At 29.6% G+C, this 20826-nt stretch overlaps 1 protein-coding gene across 1 annotated transcript in view; it reads left to right on the top strand.

Moving 5' to 3' along the window:
* The window catches only part of LOC117180722, a 1130389-nt gene that overhangs the window by 161974 nt on the left and 947589 nt on the right, over positions 1-20826 (top strand). The window contains exon 2 of the mRNA XM_033373210.1: positions 12874-13092. Within this exon, the coding sequence (XP_033229101.1) occupies positions 12904-13092 (189 nt within the window). The 5' untranslated portion in view covers positions 12874-12903. The remainder of the gene's footprint in view (positions 1-12873; positions 13093-20826) is intronic.

Raw genomic sequence — 20826 nt, 5'->3', positions numbered from 1 at the left:
ACAATTTGATTTTTGAAAAAAAAGAAAATGTTCAATACAGTGCACATTTTGAAAGAAAATTTGTCATTTAGAAATAAATTGTTTTTAATCATTGTTATTTAAAAGTTTTTAAATTATTTTAGACAGTTTAAATATACAAAAAATTTCTTTTGTAAAAATATTTGTTTCTTTTATTTTATATAAATAAATAGTATTTAAAAAATGTGTCGATTGTTTAAATTCTAGATTATTCTAGTTCGGGTATTTTATATTTCGGCAATTTTCTATCGAGAATTTTTAATTACAGTCATATTACAATCTGTCGTGTAAGCTGTCGTTTAAGCTTGAAACGAAGTTATATTTGTTTATTTAACGCAAAACACGAACTTTCAAATGACAATAATTTTTCAATGTAAATTTTCACATCGAAACCGTCGTTGGATTTTTATAATTTGTGAATTTTTGCGTCCATGGAACATAAACTTCGAAATTCATGTATAGGTTTTTTTCCAATTCAGGATGGCAGCATCTAATATGGCGGCTTGAAGCCGAAATTTTTTTACTTAATTTACTATTTTTTAATAAAACAATTTTTTGACGATGAATGTTTACCAAAATCGGTATGCAGGGTTGTGTTGGGTCGCTGATTAAAAATCCGTTTCCAAATTTCACAAATTCAAGATGGCGGATCCAATATGGCGGACAAAAATGTCAAAAAATGTTTCATTTTCATGAAAGTTGGTACAGAGGGTTTTTTTGGTCGCTGATTACAAATCCGTGGTAAGTTTTTACTAATTCAATATGGCTTTGAATGACGAAAATTTTCTTTTTGATGAGACAAACTATTATGTCCTACTTACATAACAGTTTTGTATACTCAATTTCTTACAAGAAAAAATTGCAACTGCACGAATAAACTCTTGTATTTCATTTTAAGAAGTAAGAGTAAATCAAACATTTTTGGAAATTTTTATCCGCCATATTGGATCCGCCATATTGAATTTGTGAACTCCGATAATGGGTTTGTAATCACAAAACCAAAAAAATACGCATTTTGGTAAACATTCATCATAAAAAAATTGTTTTATTGAAAAATATCAAAGTAAGGAAAAAAATTTCGACTGCAAGCCGCAATATTGGATGCTACCATCTTGAATTTAAAAAAACCTGTACATGAATTTTGAAGGTTAGGTTCCATTAACGCAAAAAATTCACAAATTATAAAAATCCAACAAGTACAACTTTGTTAATAAGCATTTTTTTCTAATTTTTGACTACAAAAATCGAAATTTCAGACAATTTTACATCGAATATGACTTGGATCAATTTTTTCCGTAAAATTCATATTTAAACTCGCAGTTAAAAAAGGCATAAAAAATCGTCTCTTTGGGCCTTAATGGGTTAAAATGTTACCATTATAATTTCTAATATTTACTTTTATTGAAATTCACAAAAATATATAAATCTCATCGATTTAAATTTAACCTAAATCGCAAGAAAAAATTCAAAAAAGGAATTACTTTCCGTTCAAAAACGCATAATAGCAAAAACGCAAAAAGCATAATAGCATTAAAGTTATACATCTAATATTGGTTAATAAATGCATTAAATATTAAAAATATTGAATAATAAAAATATTAAATAATAAAAATAATAAAAATATGAGTTTTATCACACTGCTTTTCTTTTTGATACTTTTAATTCGATACTTTTTTTAAAACTAAAAGTAAAGCTTGAGATGCTTATTTTTAGATTTTTTAACAGCAAAATCTACAGTTTTTGATAAGAAATACTATTATAAAAACGGAAATTTGAAAAAATATCTATTTCTTACTATAGAAATTTAAAAAAATTTCAACAACAAAATTTGTTTATTTCATTAATTGCGCATTCTTTATGTACATTACATTTGAAGTGCACAATAAAAAAGCGCAAGTAAACGAATTGAACCAATTTTATTTTGGAACATTTTTAAAAAATTCAAAAATCAACCATTTTCTTAATTTCTGTTCTCAGAATTTTTTTAGCATAAAAAGTTTGCATTTCGAATTATTCAATTTTTAAAAATTTCATTTGAAAGATTGGGTAACAATCTATTCGAAACGTTTGGGTCAATATTTTTTATATGCTATACATAAATAGGTATTTGTATCGATCTAATAAGACTAAATTTTTTTTTTTTATTTGGACTTGATCGAAAAAACTCATTTTTCGGTATGGGTACACTCGAGAAATAATGCCCTATATATATTTTTGGTTAAAATGTTTTCCCTGAAACTTTTTAAATTTTACTTTTGAAGAATTTTTGTATTTTTATTTATTTTGATATTTTTAGGCGTTTTTTTTATTCAAAATAACGTACAGCCCACAAATATTGACCGATTTGGACAAAAAAAATTTGAAAAAAAGCTGATAAGATTTCTAAGAGATTTGTCGACCCTGCTTTTTGAATTAGGCTTTTAATTTTTTAATAAATAAACAAATATCACGAAAAAAATGACTATTTTTTTATTTGACGTTCCAATATTATATTTTAAAAAATTTCTCTTTAGATTATAATGGTTTATATTATCCACAAATTTAATGAACAAATTCCGTATTCAGGCATTTTTTTAATAGAAAAATGCGTTTTTTTCTATGTTAATTTTTTTTAAATGAGAAACTTTATGATAATTTTAGCAAAATTTATAATAAGTTGATAATTTTTATGATTTTTTTAAACCAATTTAACGAACAAATGCATTAATCAGGCATTTTTCGATAGATAAATTCGTTTTTTTTTTAGGTCAGACTTTTAATAAAGGTTCTTAATAGTAAATTCAGCAACATTAATGATGAACTGATCAATTTTATGATTTTTCAAACCAAATTTAACAAAAAATGCATTATTTGGGCATCTGTAGACGAAAAAATTCGTTTTTTTCGATGATTGATATGAAAGAAAAAAATTTCATTGACAGATAACCGAATAATGCATTTTTTTATCAAATTTGTTTTAAAAAATATATAAAATTTATCAAGCAATTATGAATTTTCCTGAAAGCATCATGGAGTTTCCAATTAAAAAGACTGACATCGAAAAAAACTAATTTTTCCGACCACAAATGCCCAAATAATGTATTTGATTTAAAAAATCATAAAATTTATCAACTCACCATGAATGTTGCTAAATTTATTATGAAGATCCCAATTAAAAGCCTGACATCGAAAAAAATATCATTTTTCCGTCGACAGATGCCCCAATAATGCATTTGTCTATTAAAATTACATAAAAAATGATAAAATTAATCAAAATATTTTGAAGTTTGCTGAAGTTATCATGAAGTACCTAATTTTAAAAATTTACTTTTTAAAAAAAAAAACAAATTTTTTTGTCGCACAATGGCTGATTACTGCATTTGCTTATTAAATTTGTTTATAATATAAACAATTATAATGACCGCGAAAAAAACACTTTTTACTTCAGGTCAGGCCAGTTCCGTAAAGAATTAGAATTTTGTTAAAAATTATCATTCTGAGCTAGAGCTGACAATTTTCGTAAAGAATTATGATTATGAGTTTGTGACCGGAAATTTTAGTAAAGAATTAGAATTTCGACTTTAAAACACAACATCTTTTTAAAGATTTACATTTTTGAGTTTGGACGAAGAATTTCAGTAAAGAAACATAATTCCGAATTTTTGACTGAGATTTTCCGTGAGACGGGAATTTAGAAAAAAAATTTACATCAGATTTAGAAGAATGGAAGTAAGAAAATATCTGTTCGGATACAGATTTATAATTGTATTATTTAAAAGTTGTTACAAATTATTTATATTTTTTGAATAATAGGCCAGGAGAAAGCGGAGAATTTAAAAGTATTCATTGGTATATATTGTGTTATCAATTTTAACAAATTTAGTTACATTTTTTCCTCTTGAAACTCACTCTAATCAAATGTAAATATCTAAACCAAATAAAGTTGACGTCCATTGCGTATGAGATAACGAATATTTAACATAGATTTTAATCTAATGTATACTTTATTATAATGAACGATCCGAATATTTATTAGTTACAGCCTTAGTGATATTTTTCATTATAACAATAATTAGTTTTTTCTCTAATCAGGAAAGATGTGTATTGTTTCTACTCTTATCTTATCCTTTGCAGTATTCCTCAATTCTATTGGTAAATATAATAATATAATGTATCTATAATTTTATGAACAGTTTTTTAAGCCTCACTCGAAATCCGAATTTCTGTGAATTAATCTTCATTTCATAGCCATTTCTTTTTTCTTTGAACCTTTCTTTGAGTCTGTCCGCAATAACTACGACTTTAGTTGGACAGAAATTTTAGCTATTAGACCAAAAGTGAATTTTCTGTTGTTAATTTGTAAATTTTCAATAAAAAAATTAATTTTAAACCAAATAAGACGAAATTTTATCTAGAATAAAAACCAATTTTAAACTAAAATGAAGACACATTGTCAAAAAATATTAATTTTTAGACAAAGCAGTAAAAATCACAACGAATTAAATCAGTTTTCAATAAGATATAGAATGGTTAAAACGCTGGATTTATAGCAAAAAATAAAAAAGTCTAATTAACAATTAAAAAGATAATATAAAACAAAAAACATTATTTTTTAGCAAAAAAATTAAATCTTCGAGCAATCAGATGGATTTTATACTAATGAAACGAATCTATAAAAAAATAGTTGAATTTAAAAAAAAAAGTTTGATAATTTAGTTCAACTTACAACCCAGTAGTTGGATTTCCCACCAAAAAAGATGAATCCGCAATTCAGAATTTAATGGCGGAATTTTTAACTAAGAACTGTCCATTTTTAAGGGATAATGCAATATTAAAATTTTCAGTTAGAAAAATTAATTTTTGAAAACAGGGCGAAAAGAGGAATTTTCTAAAGCAGGAAAAGAGAGAAATAGTGGAAACAGCGTAAAGTCTGTATTTAGATGCTTTAACTATAAATTAAAATCACTTCTTTCATTTTATCAAGCATTTCATAAAATTACTATTTATATTTTCCATGAGTCACATTAAGTTGTGCGTTAAACCATACGTCACGAATCATTATATTATGTCGTTCCGCGAGGAAGGGGACCTTAAGTTTAAAAAATCAATTTTCAGATTTTGCATGATATTTATAGTCTCAAAATCGCTCTTACATGTTAAAAAAGAATAAAATTGTTATCTGCAAAATTTCTTTGGTTATTGAACTGCAAAGTGAAGAGTGCATCGCCTATTTCAAAGCGAGTAGTCGACCCGAAAAATCCAGGCCCACCTCTTTCTACACATCTTTCTGTTCTGTGACCGTGTGGCTCAAGAGCTCGCCTGTCTCGCTAAACGCAGAGCGAGGAGATGCGGTCGTGAGTGGAGGGGATGAATTCCGGCTATTATCCCCACTCGCTGAGTGTCTGACGGTGACCGTTTCTTCAATCGCTTCTACTGAAAAATTTGCGTGTTAACCTAAGGTCCCTTTTCTCGCGAAACGTCACATGTTCTGGAAGAGAATATACAAGGAAAATTAAATCTCTGTTTCTTTTTGCAGAGTTGAGTGTACAGTTTGAATGTTTACCTAATGGCGACGCTATTCCCGGTATTCCTCGTCGCAGATCTTCTGAATTTCATGAAATGACTTTGCCTGCCAGACATCATTCTCCGGTTCCTCCGGTTAGAGCTTCTTCTCCTTTTGAGCCGTCTCTTCATGCCAGGTCTAGGTCTCCGCCTGCCATAATCTGTCCTTATATGCGCTTACATGGACTTAGCTTTGAAGAACTTAGATTTGTTCGGCTTATTCCGTACAAGAATCTGAAGCAACGATTCGAAATTCGAAGATACGCTTTTCCTCGCGACGCACCAATTCAAATGAGAGGAAATCGTCAAACCCTTGTGCCGATGTCAACCAGAGAAAAAACTGTATTATCAACGTCCAGTGGTGACGTTTTTGCAATAGTGGAAGGAAATAATGTACATCTTCGTGGATTTTATACAAAGATATATGACTATCAAAAACGTGCAAAAATAAACATGTACAGCGGTAAGGTTGAAGAGATGACCTTACAAGAAATCGAGGAATCTCCTTGCTCAAAAAATCGTCCAATTTCAAGAAATTTCAAAATATTAATGCTAGACAACATTCGAAACCAACATTGATTTAATTTTTCTAATGTAAAACTAAAATATACTATTTCGTTAAGCTGCAAAACTTTATTTAAAAATATCTTGCTTTTTCCCTAATCATTAATTTCCAAAAGGCCCGCCATGTTAATCTTGTAACGGAATAAATCAATTTCAAATTTATTTATTTCAAACAAAAATATGAGTTCGTAACGAAAAATATAGGAGACTAAATTTTTTACGAAAATGATGAATTTTTGACTAAAGAGGAATTATTATATATATTCAGTGTTGCAATATCATCCGCAATGTGAAATTTCTTCGACCGTTATTATTAATAAAGTGAACATAAATTCTTTCTTTGATGATTTTATTTAACAATTCTAGTAGGTAATTATATTGCAAGAGATTAATTTTTAGTTGATCTAAATTTTCTTTACGGAATTTAATATCGCTTAATTTCAAAAATCTGTCAATAAGACCTTTAATTAGAACTACTTTTTGAGAAAATAAATGATGAGAATTGTAATTCAAATAACTTCCTGACCAAGAACTTTTTTATTCCAATTTGTTTTTAAATAACCTTCTGGATTTTATACATTAATGAATCTAGGTAAGCGATAGTATTATTAACTTCTTTTTCAATGGTAAATTTAATTTAGTTTTCTATATTGTTGAAAGTGTTAAGGGATTCATCTATTTTTTTAGTGGGAACAATTTCTAGGATGAAATTCAAATACCTTTTATAAAGAATAGGAGTAAAAGTTAAATTATCAAGAGCACTTTTTTCTAAAGCTGTTCAACTCTTGAAAAATGAAGACCAATTTAGTCGTGAATTTTTTTTTTTTGTTGGAATTGCTGCTACTTGATTGAAAGTTTGACAAATTTCTTAAAAACTCATTTTCCTGGTTAAATATTATTATTTTTTACTGAAAATTTAATTGTTTTATTTTTTGTTAAAATTGGTCTTTCCTAGTGCAAAATTCAATATACCTATTTTGATGCAAATTTAACTATTAGGTTGAAAGTTCGTTTTCTTCAGCTGTAGAATGTAGAATTTTAAAAAGCAAGTAGATTTTTATGAAATTTTTTAGTTTAAGTAAGGAAATTTCCGCGGAGAATTGTAATTTTAAGTCTAGGTAAGGAAATTTCCTTAAAGAATTATAATTTGTATTCGAGACAGGGAATTTTAGCACCGAATTTTAATGCGAGCAAGCAAATCTATTTTTGTGTAATTTTTTAGTTAAAATAAGGAGATTTCTGAAAAGAATTGTAATTTGTAGTCTAGGTAAGGAAATTTCCTTAAAGAATTATAATTTTCATTTGAGACATTAGCTTTATTTCTTGAATTAAATTTCTTATTTGTTCTCACTAATCGCTTAATGGAAAAGCACTTGACCGGATATCGGAAGTTCCATGGTTCGTTTCCAAGTGGAGCGAAAAGAGAAGATCTATTTTTTCAAGAAAAAATTTCATTTATTTTAATTAAGTAAAATTAATTAAGGCAATGATTAATGGAAATTAATTGAAATAATTGTAACGAATATTTGACCGGGAAAAAATCTTGGTAATACCGAATATTAAAAAACATTCATCGGGTAAGTAGGATAGAGTTTTAGTGTGTTGGCGGGACATGGTGAGAATTACAAATAAAGGCCGCGTTTTTTGATTTTCATTTATGTTTTTTTTACATAAAATAGCCTTCTTTCTGGAAAAAACATTAATTTTGTGCAATTTCTATTTAAAAATACACTTTAGAGGAATAATTATGAAAAAACAATTTTAGCGAAAATCGATGAAGAAGGTTTTGACAGAAATTACTAACTTACTGCATCTATAAACGTTTTAAATTTATTAAAATATGTTTCCTGATAATGCAAGCTTTGTTTAAAGCAATGGACACATTAAAATCAAATTTTAATCATAATTTATAGGAAACTAAATTCAAAATACAGCCATTTAATCTAATAAAGAACGGGATATATTAGTCGACACTTAAATTCAAGTGAAAAAGCTCTCAACGAAAAATGGTACGATATTCTTACTGTTTTCTAATAATTCAATTCGCATCTGAGCCAAAAAAGCGAGATAGAGAGAGAGAGAGAGAGAGAGATTTTTGAAAACAGGGGGAAAAGAGGAATATCCTTAAACAGAAATAGAGAAAAACAGGGTATAGTATGTACGCAGATTCTTTAATTATAAAGTAAAATCAATTGTTCCATTCTATTAAGCATTTCACAAAATTACTATTAATATTGATTTTTTCATGTTTAATATCACATTTTGCGTTATTCCTCCTCTCCTACGTCACAAATCTTTATATTTACAAGGTAAATTGAAACTATGTTTCTTGTTGCAGAGTTAAGTTCGCAGTTTGATTGTTTACCTAATGGCGACCCAATTCCTGGAATTCTTCGTGGCAGATCTTTTGATACTTCTAAAAGGTTTTCGCCTGCAAGACATAATTCTTTGTATTCTCCGGTCAGGTCTTCAAAACTTTTGCCTAGTCTTTTTTTCGTTGCAGATAAAGATCTCATATCGAACTGTTTCTTCCTGTCAGGTCTTGATCTCCCCCTGCAAGATCCACGTCTACACCTGCCAGATCCGCGTTTCCTCCTGCCAGATCCACGTATCCTCCTGCCAGATCCACGTACCCTCCTGCCAGATCCACGTATCCTCCTGCCAGATCCACGTATCCTCCTGCCAGATCCACGTGCCCTATTGCTGCTGTCGGTTCTTATAACTGCCTATGTAGACTTAGCCTTGAAGAACTTAGATTTGTTTGGCTTATTCCGTTCAAGAATCCAAAACAGTGATTCCAAATCTTAAGATACACTTTTCCAACCAAATAGTTAAATTTGCAATAAAAACTTCTAATTTGCAACCAAAGATTAGCTTTTTTAACAAAATAATTAAATTTTAAACAAAATAGTTAAATTTTTTACCAAACAGTCGAATTTTCCAGCTACAAAGATGAGCTACTAACGAAAATAAGGAATTTTCAACAAAATAGATCCATTTCCTATCCAAGATATGAATTTTTCACTAAAATGATGAATCTGCAACAAAAGTAAACAGTTTTTACCAAATCAGTTCAACTATTAACCAATGAAGAGAAATTTTGTAACAAAACATTACATTACCTGCGAAAAAAATTATTCAAAATAAATTTTGAATCCAAATATATACAGGTTTTATGTCAGCTATTTTGGTATGCGTCTTGTTTTGATAGAAAATTAATTGCTTTGGTTAAAAATTAAACTATATTGTTGACAATTTTTGTTTCATTCAAAATTAATTTTTCACTAAAACTTTAGCTCTTCCAATTTTAGTAAAAAGTTTATTTTTTTATTTCAGAATTCTACTATTTGATTGAAAGTTGAAGAACTTTCTTAAAAATTCATTTTCCTAGTTGCATATTTTTTTTTAATAAAAATTTAACTGTTTGATTTTCGGTAGCAATTTTTCTTTCTCAGTGATAAATTAACGTATTTTGCTGAAATTTCATTATATTAATATAAAATTCGGATTCTTCCTTCAAAATTCATATATTTTGTCGAAGCAGGAAATTAATCTTCTAGCTTAAAAACTGATTTACATGGTAGAAAATTTTTTTTTTTGTTGAAAATAATTTATTTACCCAAATCGGTAGAAAATTAATTGAAAAGTCAAATTTTTTTTGGAATCATCGTCTTTTTTTGTTGAGTTCAACTGTCTATGATTCAAAATAAAAAATTTGTCTGATTAAAATAGTCGTTAATTAATTTCTCGTTGAAAGTGGTTTTATATTTTTTATTCCTCTTATCCTAACTTGGAACAGGGAATTTTCGAGAAAAAAATATAATGCTCAGTTTCAATGTAAAATTTTAGTGAAGAAATATATTTTTTTGTTTGAGGTAGGGAGTTTCTGTGAAAAATTATCATTTTTAATTTTATTTACCCAAGAAACAAAAAACTATATTTTTACATAAAAATAATTACTAATGACTATTTTAATATCTATCATCAATCATTAAACAATTTTTAATTGTTTAAATAAATTTAATATATTTAAACAAATTATTTATGCCCAAAAAATAAAAATAAAACAATCGTATTTTTTGAATGAAATATAATATTTAGTCACTACTTGGGGTAGTAAATTTATTTAAAAACATTTTATAATTATTTAAACAATTAGACATTCCTAAAAATTAAGCCCGAAGTGTCCACATTTTTCTCAAATTGGTATAGTATTCTACTTTTTGTTGAACAACTACATAGTTTTGGTCAATTTCTTCTAATGTTTAACAAACGCCCATTTATTTATTTTAACAAATATAATTTTATTAACAATAATGTTTAAAACAATATCTGCATATCAGCGAGAAAAATAATTGTATGTGTTTTATTTTATTTTTATAAGTTTTCAAAAGTAAACCGCTTGAGCTAATCCAAATTATTTAAACAAATAGAAATGTCTAAATTATTAAAAGAATTTTATCAAAATTATGTAAATCTTAAATAAAAAGTAGCATATAATACCTACTTGAGAAAAAACTAGACTTCTCTGACCCAATTTTTACATATTTTGAAAATAAATAGTAATTGTTTGTTTCGGAATATAAAAACATTTATTGGCGCCTAAGCTTCGAAGATTATATAGATTGTTTTATCAGTTTAAGCGAATTTATTTATTTCATTTTTTTCTTGAAATTCACTCTAATGAAATGCAAATACTTTTGCAAAATTATTTAAGCGTCTTTGAATTATGAGATAACGAATATCTGATACATTTAATGTAATACAGAATATTTTCTGATAAAGAAATAAAAAATTCATTAGTTACAACATTAATTATATTCATCAATACATTAATAAGATTTTTTTCTCTAATCAGAAAATATGTGGATTGTTACTACCTTCATATTATCCTTGGCGTTAATCCTCAATTCTGTTGGTGAATATAATAATACAATATATCTATAATTTTATTAAATTAATTAAATAGAAAAACTTATTCTAAACGGATTAAGACGAACTTCTACAAAAAAAAAACAAACAAGTTTTCTGCTTAAATAAAGAATCTTTGACGAAAAAATAAATTGTTGACAGACCAGTATAAATCTTAACCAAGTAGTCAAATTTTTAACCGATAAAGATTAGCTTACTTCCAAATAAAGAAAGTTGAAAAAAAGTGGTTGAAGTTTTGACCGAATGAATGCATTTTTAACTTAAATCATCAATCTAAAAACACAACTTTTTATTTTAAAAAATCAAATTTGAACAGAAAATAAAATTGTTAAATTTTCAATGAGAAAAATGATTGTTTAATTAGTTGCATTTAGCACTAAACGGTGGAACTTTTAAACGACAAGAACGAATTTTTAACAAAACAATTTTGGTTTACCCAAATAGTTAAATTTAAATTTTAAAAAATGTCAATGAATTTTCCACAAAAGAATTTTTATTCATTAGAGAAAATAATTTCAATCAAATTGTTGAATTTTCAAAACAAAAAAAAAACGTATTTTTTGCAGAACATTAGAATTTTCAACCTGAAAATATGGATTACCAACATCAATTTAGATCTTCACCAAGTGCTTTAATTTTAAACAAAGAGATGGTATTTTGGCTAAAGAAATAAATTTATCATAAAGTAGTTCAACTTTCTATCAATTAGAGCTTTTTTCAGAATTTAAAGAAAAAAAATTTACAAGTTTTAGAAATTGTTGTCAAGTTCTCTGGCACACGATAAAAAGACTTTGCGAATTATCCTAATGAAATTTTTGAGTTCGATAAAAATTACAAAAGTTTTGTGCTTTTCAGCATTTAATTAGACAAAAATTCAAAAAGTTGGATCATTGTCAAAAATATGCAATTTTTGTTTTTAAGAGATCCGTAAGTTTAAGCGTTATTTTATTAGATTTTAACAAGATTTACAAATTATTTTCATTGAGTTTTTTAATTGCACACAAATCATCGAGCGCGAAGCGCTAGTGTCGTAATGAGAATGTAATAGTCAAAGCCGTTGCTGCCTTGAGAACCTTCTTTAAAAACAAATGGAAAAACAATTTCACTTCCAATTTATGGCTGTAATTCCTTAGAAGTTTAAATCACAGTTTGCGATTTAAGATATATTATTTATGATATTTTAAAAAATCTATTCAATTTGTACGCCTTAAAGGCGTTTGAACTTGGAACGAAGCGACGTGCGCGTAGAGCGCACCATATCAGAATAGAAAGAAAAATATTTTCACCGTAAATGTGTAAATGACATCAGCAAACTGATGAAATGACAATGTCTCAACCGTTTCACGTGCTGTGTTTTATGCGCGAACTTCGAATAACACACGTTGTCTGGAACATCGCGTTGAGTCACAGCAGCGCGAGGTTGCCAAATCTATGACTGTGGCTGTGTGAGTCAATAACAAGTCGAAGCGTTCTCTCAACTGACTTTCTACGTACAGAGCATGGGTACAGCACTTTACCCTGTTTCCTGTCACACTAATCGGGTGGACGAGGCGGGGGAACAGTAAGCTTTCCGGGGACGTCACGAGAGGCGCGGTAGTATAAAACAACCACCACGGATGTAGGAAACTTGGCTCACTTGTCCAGCAAAATAGGGTTCTGAAACCTTTTTGTAGCCGGAATCGATAGGTTCACTTTACGTTTAGTTTCCGGGAACTTCACGAGGGCGCGCCAGTCCGGGATTCAGTGATCCCCCTCTTAGAAATTATTATATTCTGGATTACAATATAAGAAAAATTGAACATCTATTTCTTGTTGCAGAGTTGAGCTTACAGTTCGAATGTTTACCAAATGGCGACCCTATTCCTGACATTCCTCGTGGCGGATCTTCGGATTCTCCAGAAAGGTCTTCTCCTGCCAGACATAATTATCCGGGTTCTTCTGTCAGGTCTTCTACGTCTGTCGAGCCTTCTCATCCTGCCAGGTCCAGGTCTCCTCATGTCGACAACCGTTCTAATCTCCACCTATATAAACTTAACAGTGAGGAACTTAGATATGTTCGACTTATCCCTAACAAGAATCCGAACCGGCGATTCAGAATTCAAAGATACGCTTTTCCTCGCGATATCCCAATTTACGTGAGAGGATATGGTCAGGTCGTTGAGCCTATTTCATCCGGAGAACGAACTGTATTATCAACGTCCAATGGTGACGTTCTTGCAATAGTGGAGACAAATAATACACATCTTCGTGGATTTTATACAATGATGGATGGCTCACAAAAACGTGCAAAAATTAACATGTACAGCGGTAAGGTTCAAGTGCTGACCGAAGAAGAAATCTACGAATCTCCTTGCAGAAAAGATCGCCCAATTTCAAGGAATTTTAAAATAATAATGCTAAGCAACATTGACCAACAACATTAATTCTATTTTTTGTAACGGAATAAACCAATTTCAAATAAAAATTTCAAATTTATTTATGTTTTCTAAACAAAAGTAGTTTAATCACCAACAAAAAGATTAATTCTTAACGAAGAATATGATAGGTGATATTTCAATAACGAAAGAAGAATTTTCAACATAATAGTTCAATTCTTAACCAAACATGAAAACGTTACATTTTTAAACAAACAAACCAAATTTATCATCTTTTCTTAATTGAAATTTCTGGTACTTGATTGAAAGTTGAACTGCTTTCTCAAAAATTCATTTTCCTGGTTGAGGATTAATTTTTTACGGAAGACGTAACTGATTTATTTTTGTTAAAAAAAAATAAAATTTCTGTTGTTGTATGACCTTCTCAGTATAAAACACTAACCAACTATCACTCTCGGTCGAAACTACACCCCCCCCCCCCCCCCCCGGGCCCCACGCCTCATGAAACGACGTTTTATGGGACTGTTGCGACTATAAACTGTCGACCCTATACGCTTTGAGAGACTCGTTTAGTGAATCATTAGGAGATGAAGAGATGGATCACGACGACTGCGATGTAGAACACGATGCGGTAGTAGAAGCATGAGATACGTGATGAGAATGTGTTCGTTAAAGCTGAAGGAGCTTTAACAAAAGAGAATTTATTATCACCAAATTACCGTTCTGGATCGCTGATTCCGAATCGTTTGTCGGTTTTTTCAGATCAGATCGCTTTCAAGGTCATTTGAAGGTAAAATGAAGAAAATATTGCTGAAAAAGTTTGAAAAAATTTAGACGTAGGTTTTTTAGCATGCTGAATCCGAATCCGGTGTCGGTTGACCTTCATTAGTTCAAGATCAAGGTCATTTGAAGTTCAAACCAACAAAATAACCTGAAAAAAATTTGTAAAAATTTATATATAAGTTTTAAGAGTCGTAGAATCTGCATCCTGCGTCATTTTGACCATATCTAGTATTTTCAAGGTAATTGAAATATGAAAATAACAACCCATATATCGAGTTTGATAGACCTTCATCAATTCACGTACAAGCTCATAATAAGATCAAAAAATTAACAATCCCATAATATCCCCTTAATAATTCCATAACAATCCATTTCTTTTATGTCTAGATGAAAGCGTTCTCCTTGCTCTTCACTGTAATCGCCACAATTCTCTGGGAATCCATCCAGGTGATTATGCAGGAAGTGCAATTTGTATGATATCAGGCACCCCATTTTTCCAAAGTTCTTAATCATTTCGGCTACAATAACTTTATAATGTTTACTTCTTTTATTTGCTAAAAAGTTTTTCAAAACTTCCTTAAAACTGAGCCATGCATTCCTTTGAATTTTTGTCATTGTCGTTGGAAATTTATCATCTTGCAAAAGTGTCCTTATTTCTGGACCATCAAAAATCCCTTCTTTCAACTTGGCATCAGATTTATATTGAAACTTCTTTTCCAAGTATTGAAAACATCGACTATTTGTATCTAAGGTTTTCACAAATTGCTTCAGGGGTCCTAATTTAATATGTAGTGGAGGAATCAATACTTTTTTTGGATCAACCAGGGCCGATTCAATGATATTTCCTTTTCCTATTTCAAGTGATTTCCTTTCAGCCCACTTATGATTCTTGTAATGTTTTTCACAATCTCTACTATCCCAAAGGCACAAGAGTCATGGATTCTTTGTAAATCCAGACTGCTGTCCTAGCAACATACCTGAAACTTTCAAATCACCACATATAAGCCAATTATGTGTTTTGTATTCAATGGCCTCTAGAAGTTTTTTAAGCCTAGTGAAGGATTCTTTTATTGTCGTAGAGTGTGCGACATGTACTGCGGCATATTGATTTGTGTTGTTATGTATTACAGCTTTTAAGCTTCTTTTTGTTGAGTCAATAAACAGTCTCCAATCATCATCTTTATAAGCATTTGGCTTAAGTTCTTCCATCAGTCCTTTAACATTTGAACAGTACACTAATTTTTCTTCATCAAAGACTTTTTCTTCGTAATACTGCTTAAAACTTTCATTTATTTTTCTATAAAACATTACTTTCGTACCTTTTTCTAATAAATGTTTACTTTTTAAAACTGAAGCTAAATGTTCCGCAGCATCTTTAGGTAGTCCCAAATCTCTTACGAGATCATTAAGTCCTTACGGGACAGTTGTCATCGTCACACGACTAGTCGAGGCAACAGGTGAAAAAGAATCGATTACATACATCGAAACATCTAGACATCCGCACATCCACACATCCACGCATCCGCAGATCCACACATGCGTACACGCGAACATTCACTCATAACCGCAAATACATGTGGACATTTATAAAAAATGTATTTTTTACCATATTAGGGCAAAAAGAACCCACTTCTTTTTGAAAGATATGCCATTCTTATGGGTACAAAGCTTTCTCTTTCAAGAAATCTACAGCAGCTAATATTGATAAGAAAGTACACTGCCTTACTTTCGAGAAATTCACAGCAGCTAATGTTGATAAAGATAAATTAATATTTCCAGTTTCTATATAGACGAAAAACTAAAGATGATTGTAATTAATTTTTTTTTTAATTTTTTCAACAGTACCTCATTGATTTGACCTTCGAATGACCTTGAACTTGAACTCATGAAGGTCGACCAACACCGAATTCGGATTCAGCATGCTCAAAAACCTACATTTTAATTTTTCAAATTTTGTTTAGCCTTTTTTCCGAATTTGACCTTTAAATAACCTCAGATGACCTTCAGATAACCTGATATGATCAAATTAACCTTGGGTTTGTATTCAGCGACCCTGAAAACCTATATATAAATTTTTACACATTTTTTTGAGGTTATTTTGTTGGCTTGACCTTCAAATGACTTTGATCTTAAACTAATGAAGGTTAACCGACACTGGATTTGGATTCAGCCTGCTAAAAAACCTATGTCTGAATTTTTTCAGATTTTTTCAGCAATATTTTCTTCATTTGACCTTCAAATGACCTTGAAAGCGATCTGATCTGAAAAAACCGACAAACGATTCGGAATCAGCGACCCAAAAACTATAGAACCCCAAAGGTCGCCTCCGTGAACTTTGACTTTTTGTGTGCCTGTTTAAGAGATCATTTTTCAACAGAAAATAAAATGGTTAGATTTTTAATTGAAAAAATCATTATTATTTTTAATAATAATAATAAATGAATGTTTGACTAATGAAATGAATTTATAATAAAGTTGTTTTAACTTTTAACCAATCAGCTAAATTTTCAAGTAAGAAGATTAATATTGTACCAAGAAAAAGTAATTTACAACGAAGTACCTCAATTTTTTAAAATCAATTTTCAACCAAAAATGGAACAGTTAAATTTCCATTAAAAAAGAATAATTCCCAACAAAATAGTTCATTTTCACCTTTTTATTATACAATGCGTGCAAAAAGTAAAGACACGCCAAAATAATTTTTCAGGTAAAATATTTCTTTAAAAAGGTAAAGATCATTCTTAGAGTAATTTTTAACGAGGAATCCAGTGATGACCATGATTTTGAGCTTGAGCTTGACCTTCAAGGTTAACTTTGTTTTTCAAATAGGAATCCCTATTTTTGACAACGAAAATCGAAGGATCGGGAAATTTTACTCATGCACTCATGTACTTAGGCCATGGGTCAAAGACGACCTTGAACCTGAGCTGAAGGTTTTTAGACTTGACTTTGGTAAGGGTCATTCCAATCTGTACTACTTCGGCTCAGGTATTTGCGAAAAAGTTCTAGGTCATTTTTGGAGTAACTTTTAACGCGGAATGTAAAATAACGCTAAATGTAAAAAATAGACCATCAAATGACCCTGAAGGTCAAGGTCAAGGTCAAATTTAAGGTCACTACTGGATTCCTTTTTAAAAGGAACTGTTGTCAGCGAACCCTATTTCCTGTCGCACTAATCGGGTGGACGGGGCGAGGGAACAGTGAGCTTTTCGGAGACTCCACGCGGGGCGCGGTAGTATAGGGCATCTACTGCGCATGTCCTAAAACCTACGTCAAAAATTATTATATTCTGGAAGAAAATATAAAGAAAATTTGAACATCTATTTCTTGTTACAGATTTAAGTTTACATTTCGATTGTTTACCGAATGGTGACCCTATTCCTGGTGATGGATTTTCTTATTTTCCTGAAAAGTCTTCTCCTGCCAGACCTCATTTTCCGGGTTCTCCGGACAGGTCTTCTCCTCATGCCGAGACTTCTCCTCGTGGCAGATCAAGATCTCTTGTTGAGCTTGTTCTTCGTGCCAGGACCAAATCTCCGGTTGTCGACAAGCATTCTCATGTCCGCATAGGTGAACTTAAAATTGATGAACTTAATTTTGTTCGACTTATACCTAACAAGAATCCGAACCGGCGATTCGAAATTCAAAGATACACTTTTCCTCGTAAGCCCCAATTCAAGTGAATTTATTGTGTTTGTTATAAATCTAAAATATAATATTGCGTTTACCTCTAAGAACTTTTGAAACGAGATATGAATATTAATGTTTAAAGTAAACCAGGGTGGCTGCAAAACTTTATTTAAAAAATTCCTTGCATTTTCCCTAATCATTAATATTCGGAGGCCAAAATGTTAATATTATAATGGAATAAACTAATTTCAAATTAAAATTGCAAATTTATTTATGTTCTCTAAACAAAAGTGGTTTAATTGCCAACAAAAATCTTAATGAACGAGTATATAATAGGTGATATATTTTAACAACGAAAAAAAAATTTTCAATTAAAAAATTCAATTTTCAACCAAAAATGAAAACGTCAAATTTTAAAAGAAAGAAAACGAATTTTTTTCTTAATTGAAATTACTGGTACTGGACTTAAAGTTAAACTGCTTCCTTAAAAATTAAGCACTTTTCTTTAAACTTGTATATTTTTTATTACAGGATTCTTCTATTTGGTAGAAAATTGAAATATTCGGCAAAATTTTGTTGTTTGGTTAACAATTAATCTTTTTATCGTAAAATCTCGCATGTCTTGGTAGAAAATTGAGATTCTTTTCTCAAAATCTACTTTCTTGTTTGAAATCTAAACTATTCTGATGCAAATTAAATTATTGGGGTGAATGCTTATTTTTCTCGGTAAAAAATTAATTGAAATGATGAACTATAACATAATAATAATCGTCTTTTTTGTCAAATTTAACTATTTTTGATTAAAAATTGTTCAGGTTAAAGTATTCGCTAATAAATTTTTTGTTGAGAATGCATACTTTTGTTGAGAATTTAATAAGCAACAATTTGGTCAAAAAGTTAATTTTTGTTTAAATATTTGTTATTCCTGCTAAAAATTTAACTATGTTTTGAAAAACCGTTTTTTTCATTTAAAATGAAGTTTTTAACTGAAAATTTTTTCTTTCTTTTTTTTACTTTAGAACAGGCTAGTTTCACAAAGAATATATAATAAAATATCTAAAATAATTTCGACTTTAAGACACAACATTTTCTTTAAGATTTATATTTTTTATATTGGACGTAGAATTTCAGTAAAGAAATATATTTTCGAGTTTCTGTCGGGGAATTTCCGCGAAGAATTATAATTTTAATTTCAAAATAGGTTTTTTTCAGCAATTATAAGTTTAATTAAGAAAATTTTTTTTACGTGAAATGGAGATAAAAAATTTCACATCTGATTTAAAAGAATGGTAGTAAAAAAATCTCTGTTTAGATACAGAATTATAATTCTCTTCCTCAATATCCTTGTTACATGTCATTCATTTGTATTTAAAAGTGAAAGATTATGTAGATTGTTTTATTATTTTCGACCAAGTTAGTTTCTTTTATTTCCCTAGAAACTCCCTGTAATTGAATGTAAATATCTGAGCCGAATAAGGTTTATATTCATCACCTATGAGATAACGAATATCTAATATAAAGTTTAATCTAAGTTATACTTTATACTGATAAAGCATCCGAATGATGAATTTTAAACCCAAAATATATTAGTAGGCATTTAAATTCACATGAAAGAGCTTTTAATAAAGAATGGTACGATTTTCTTACTTTTTTATCAATTCAATTCGCATTTAGGCAAAAAAGCAAACTATTACTTTTAACATTTATATTTTCCATGTATAACAGCACATTCTGCGTTAAACCCTTCTTTCTTACATCACAAATAGTTATATTATCGAAGTGAACATACATCGAAAATTGAACCTCTGTTTCTTTATGCAGAGTTAAGTTTACAGTTTGATTGTTTACCTAATAGCGACCCTATTCCTGGGATTCTTCGTGGCGGTTCATCTAATTCTCCTGAAATGTCTGCTCCTGCCAGACCTCATTCTCCGGGTTCTCCGGTCAGGCTTCCTCCTTCTGCCAAGACTTCTCTTCGTATCTCCTCCTGTCAGCCGTTTCTTCCAGACAGGCCTAAGTCTCCTCCTGGCAGGTCCAAGTTCCGTTCAAGAATCCGAAAAGATTTAAATTCATTGAATTGAACTAAAGTAATTTTTAATGCAATTTATTTAAATTAATTAAAGTTTTTGAAGAATTTCACTAGGAAAAACCCAGCAGTGACTGGAATTCAAAAAAATTCATCGGTTAAATAGGGATGAGTGGGGTATGATGTCTGTGTTGGGCATGATTACAATTACAAATAACGGTCCCAGTTTCTGATTTCTATATTAGCTTTTAAAGATAAAATAGCTTTTTATGTTTACAAAAATATTGATTTGATGTCATTTCTGTTTTAAAAAAAGCTTTAGATGAAAAATTATGAAAGAAGTTTTAGTGATTTTTTCGTCACATTACACTTTCTAGAATTATTATATTATATAATTTTAATTTTACAATCTAAATGCTGCATCCATCAATTAATTAAATCATAAAAAAGGACGTAGTTACAAAGCGGGTAAAAGTAATAACATGTTCCCTGATAATGTAAGCTTCACTTAAAAAAAAGACACGTCAAAATTAAATTTTAATATTACATTAAAGTGCAATTTCAAAACGCGACACTATACCCTTTTTCCCCCTACCATGTAAATCTGACATTTAAACGACGTAAAGCTCTTAAACGTAAAAGAATATATTATTTGTGATGTCAGGTTCACCGAATTCAGTAATTACATATTTCTTCCTAGAAATTTACTTTATTTAAATGTAAATATGGGACTTCAGCTCAACAGTCTGAGGTATTCTAATTATTCTGATAACGAACAGGATTACTCATTAGTTGAAGTTTTAATCATATTCTCCATTGACACAGTAATCAGTGTTTCCTCTGATCAGAAAATATGTTGATTGTGTCTACTCTCATTTTATTCTTGACGGTTATCCCCATTTTTTTTGGTGAATAGAATAATATATCCTTAATTTTATGTGCAGTTTTGTAAGCTTC

Source organism: Belonocnema kinseyi, chromosome 9 (genome assembly GCF_010883055.1).
Source record: "Belonocnema kinseyi isolate 2016_QV_RU_SX_M_011 chromosome 9, B_treatae_v1, whole genome shotgun sequence".
In the NCBI taxonomy this organism is placed as follows: Eukaryota; Metazoa; Arthropoda; class Insecta; order Hymenoptera; family Cynipidae; genus Belonocnema; species Belonocnema kinseyi.
Note: the sequence above shows the minus strand (reverse complement) of the source record. Positions and strands in the feature narration are given on the sequence as shown.